Below are 4,728 nucleotides of genomic sequence, written 5' to 3'. Positions count from 1 at the left end.
CCCAGAATATCACTGGAGATGGACAGACAGATGGATCCTGCACAACGCTGCGGTGCTTATTAAGGGACACCTTCAGGAGACACACACACACACACAGTTAATACTTAACTGAAGTCAAAGTTAATTAAAGTTAAACCTAACTCACTAAAGTTCAAATAACTATAAATGAAGCCACTGCATTATACTTTCTTAACACTCTTGTCCGATATGAATTTTCAATTTACTTTAATGAAACAGGTACAAAAACTATACAGCAAGTAAGCATTAGTATAACTTTGGCACACAGCAAGCAGAACAAGATGATCACATTTTTAAAAACTGATCAAAAATTTTTAAAGGAGCACTCTGCAGTTTTGTTGAAATAACGTTAATGAGCAGAGAAAGATCTTCATTGGCCTATTTTTTTTCTGCTTAAACAAATAAATAATAAAAGAACTCTCTTCACTTTCATGACTGAGTAAACTGAACAAACAAACTGACCTTAAAGGACAACACAATGTCATGTTGTTTTACTTTGTTTATATAGACTTTAGACATCGGGGAAATTCACTTGTTACAGTAGCACTTAGACAGACATACAATAAGTACAAGACTTAAACTAAAACAGATTTGAATAGGGGAGAAGTGGCAGACCCTGCCACCTTTCTAGCTTCAAACAGTCTTCTTGGATCTTATTTTCCTCTGACAAAAGCCTGTTTATTCATTTATGGAAAACACTGTTACCTAAACAATATTGTCAATGTAAAACTTTGAGTTTAAATATTTTGTCTAAAGTTACATAGTGCTCCTTTAAAGAGTACAGGTGTTTCCGCAGCCTTTTGTTGACACACCTGCACTCAGCTCAAGATGAGACGCACTATCTCAGAGTCAGCTCGTGTTAAACATTCAATATCTTTGTGTGAGTGCGTCACTTGTTGCGTCACGCTTCCAGCGTGGATCTACAGATGGCGGAGGCAGCAGCCGCCGCGGTGTGCGCCCCGTCATGTGATGTGTACATCAGCGGACGGTATCTCACGCTGCTGCAGCGCTCACTGCTGGTGAAACCGAAGGTCACATCGCCTCCTCTAGCGGCTCGTCAGCGGGAATACAGAGGCTTCCTGCGACCGTTCAACGACACCATGGACGGGTTTGATAATCTCAACGCGTCGGAGAAAGCCGAGGCGACGGAGCTTCAGCGTATGATCGCTATAGAGCAGCAGAAAGCGCAGTTCCAGGCCCAGGTTTGTATGCTAACCATGCTAATCTGTAACCAGTCCGTTAGCATTCCTCTGCGGAGCATGGACCACATGCAGGGGAATGAGCCACCCTCTGCTGGTGAGACCAAACTCCCCTGGAACATCTTACAATTCAAGTTGTTTCTTACTGTTTGATAAATAACAAAGCAGCTCGGTTACGTACGAAGGTCATAACGTTAGCTAAAACGTTTTTAGAATTTGAGCTTCCAAAATGGAAGGTGGCCTGACCAGCAGCTCGTATCATCACCATAAATGATCTATTCATGTCTCGTAGTTGAGGCCTTTGTACCAGAGCAGACATTAAAGTAGGAGTGTTAACAGGTGTGGGGAGTGACGTTACTACTGCATCTGCGAAGAAAGACATATAAAGTCTGTTGATGCTCCCAGAAGCTGCTTCTAGTCTGATAAACTACCTCCAGTGATGTCACTCAGTAGCTGTGTTGCATTGTGGGTAGGGAAGCAATACTGATAACTGACCATCACCTGCTTCTCTTGGACAATAAGTTAACTGATAATTTCACAACTGGTATTTTAAAAAGAAGTTATTCACCTGTAGTTTACTCACAGCCGAGGGTGAGCCAGGCTCAGATATAGTGAGCACAAATAGATGATTTCTTTGCTTGGCTCTCCACAAGGCGTCCTCTCAGGTACAGCAGCTTTAAGTCATGATCTCAAATAGTGTGTGTGTGCATCACTAATTGTGGGTAATGTGGGCACCAGATCAATGATTAATTTCTTTTCATCACCGATGATTAGTAAAGTAATTGTTGCCACTCATAGATGAATTCATAATGTATACTCTCCTCACCTGCTATTTATTATCAACAGCATGTTGATAAGAATAGGGTGGTATTAGCTCATGGACAGCGGGGTAGTCTTATATAGAACCTGTCTTATATATAACGGCATGTCACAGACGTATCTCATCAGCTGATGAGTAACAAAAGTCCATCAGCATTATTGAGTAATTCTACAGATACTTCTTTTTACATTTCCTCCAGGTGCACACTTTCACTGACGTCTGCTGGGACAAGTGTGTGGACAGTCCAGGCTCCAAGCTGGACTACCGGACAGAGACGTGTCTGCAGAGCTGTGTTGAGCGCTTCATCGACACCACCCTGACCATCACCAACCGCTTCACACAGATGGTGCAGAAGGGCGCTCATTAATAATGGCCTATAGATGCCAAAAGGACTATGTAATGACATGAATAAAATGTATTCTTAGGACAATGTTATAAGATAATGTTGAGAGGACAAAAGTTTTTTAATATAACTTACTGTTTAAGCTTTCGACTGGTCGTGTTTTCAGCTTTAAATGGCAGCAAGAAGTATCTGTTTGAATTGAGAAGCCATTTAATGTGACGGCTCACCATCATGTCTGTAATCCTTCATGCACTAAACAAATGGAGAATGAAGCAGGAAAGAACCCAGCTAATATGGCTGCAGTCCCCTCTGGGTCACCACTGTTTGGAGGACAGATCTGGGTTCAGCGACAAGTTTGTCACTTTGTGTGTCAAACTTGTCACTGACATCATTGGATGGAGAATGGATGTAAAGCTGCAATGATTAGAATTTAACAGATTGTTTTCCTATAAATACGTATCTATAGCCCAACCGATATACAACAAATGGGCCCGATACTGATGTTAATGTTAATGTTTTTTAATGATCCCTAAAGGTGGTTACCAAACAGTTGTGACAAGGATCTGTAACAGAGGCAGGATATTTTACAGTTTAACAATAGATTTTATGTCTAAAATGACATCAGAGCACTGAAGCAGTACATTTCACTGGGAATTAAATCATTTTAAAAAATCCTGAGCATCTTTTTCTTCATTCTATTTTATTTATGTATTTATTTTTAAATCCCATTGCCACATATCAGAAAACATATGCACTGATACCTAGATATCTGTGATATCAATAATATATTGAATGGTTTCTTGATCAGGCTTTATTTCATTCACAAAAGCTTAATAATGACAGCACACATCAAGGCATTCTGAAATGTTATTACAACACCTGCTCTGTGCATGGCAGCCAAACCTCTGCTCTGCAAGTATTAATGTAACTTCATCCTAATTAAAGTAGAATGGAACAAATGTTGTACACTAATGCAATCATTTTTAATATACACAAAACACCTGGTAGAGGTCAATATAACTCCAGGGGAATGCTGATACGCAATACTTGGACATTATTTCATGGCAGGTATGAAAATTAACAGGGAAGAAGGGACTTTTTAATCAACAGGGACATTGTAGAAATGTTTTGGTCATTATTGTAACAGAATTAATATAAAATCTTTACATTAAAACAGTTTGATCACAGAGATAGCTTGTGTGGACAGTGGAAAACCTGCTCTTCAGGAAAAAAACAGAATTCAGGGGTGTGATTCTTCCGGATAAATCCAGAAAATCTGGCTTTTCCGACCTGAAAATGAGGCTCTCGTAAATCATGCAAATCCAATTTTGTTTTTGTTTTTTTTGGGAGGGAGGGGGCCTAGTGCGTGACAAATTCTGACTTTGTCAAGCACTAGGCCAAATATCCACTATACATTGTTATCGTGATATGAGACTATTTATCCTCTTAGATACACAAGATATCATTATATGATGATAAGTCATCAGTGTTGTCTTCTCCTGGTTTAAAGGCTCATTAGTCAGTTGATGTTATCTTCTGACCTTTCCACACTGTCCTACTTGATCTAATACTTGTCTTTACCCACTTAGTCATTACATCCACATTACTGATGAATATTGATCAGAAATCCCTTTGTTTTAATATTGAAAGTACCAATAGTCACCACTACAGTATGGGCTAAATATATAGAGAGGTAGTTGTTGAAAAATATTGTGATATTTGGTTTTGTCACCATGTCCTACCATTCATGAAGTGCTTCTGAGGAGAATATCACAACATTATTTTAAGGCCGTTTCGGACAACACAAGTGGGACATGATGTTAGTCGTTAAAAGTAACTGATTATTTTGCTCAATAAGGAGGTTTTCCTGTCTGCTGCTCATCACTGACCTGCAATGGTGTCAAAGTTGAAATAACCCAGAAAGACCCAGTGCAGTGTTGAAGATTAAAGCAGAGGTTCCTGACCCCTTTGACCTCTGACCTCTTGTAAAAAACAAAAAAAAAAAAGCTGCTGGTGAGACTCCTTGTCACTTTCTATGAGTTGTTAACAGTTCCACCCAAGAGACAGTTTCTCCTCTGAATTTCTCACATGGTTTCATTTGAATGACAGTTTGAGGTCTAATAATAATAAACACTGATTTGTGTTGCACTAGACTAGACGCCACTGAATCACACACCTAGCTGTGTGTATAGTAGTTAAAGGTAGCTCTGCCTAAACCAGCTACAATTCATCCACCACAATCAGCAATCTACTAATATGACACACAGAAATGTATCTGTTACAGAGGCCTTTTTTAGCAGAAAGAACTAGGATACTTTTGATACTTAAAGTGCTGGTCCGTTCCTTCA

General features: G+C 39.5%; 1 protein-coding gene across 1 annotated transcript; it reads left to right on the top strand.

Moving 5' to 3' along the window:
- The first annotated feature begins 910 nt into the window (after nucleotides 1–910).
- Nucleotides 911–3,058, top strand: timm8b (translocase of inner mitochondrial membrane 8 homolog B (yeast)). Its single transcript, XM_030443444.1, has 2 exons — nucleotides 911–1,220; nucleotides 2,237–3,058. Exons 1-2 carry the CDS (start codon nucleotides 945–947, stop codon nucleotides 2,402–2,404), a joined length of 444 nt encoding a protein of 147 aa, XP_030299304.1. The 5' UTR covers nucleotides 911–944; the 3' UTR covers nucleotides 2,405–3,058.
- Nucleotides 3,059–4,728: the final 1,670 nt, after the last annotated feature.

Source organism: Sparus aurata, chromosome 2 (assembly GCF_900880675.1).
Source record: "Sparus aurata chromosome 2, fSpaAur1.1, whole genome shotgun sequence".
Classification (NCBI taxonomy): domain Eukaryota; kingdom Metazoa; phylum Chordata; class Actinopteri; order Spariformes; family Sparidae; genus Sparus; species Sparus aurata.
Note: the sequence above shows the minus strand (reverse complement) of the source record. Positions and strands in the feature narration are given on the sequence as shown.

Bases quoted from the DNA above. Each gene is read 5' to 3' on its own strand.
- timm8b (XM_030443444.1), top strand. From the start codon at position 945: ATGGCGGAGGCAGCAGCCGCCGCGGTGTGCGCCCCGTCATGTGATGTG. The intron at 1,221-2,236 runs GTTTGTATGCTA...CATTTCCTCCAG, and splicing joins AAGCGCAGTTCCAGGCCCAG to GTGCACACTTTCACTGACGT.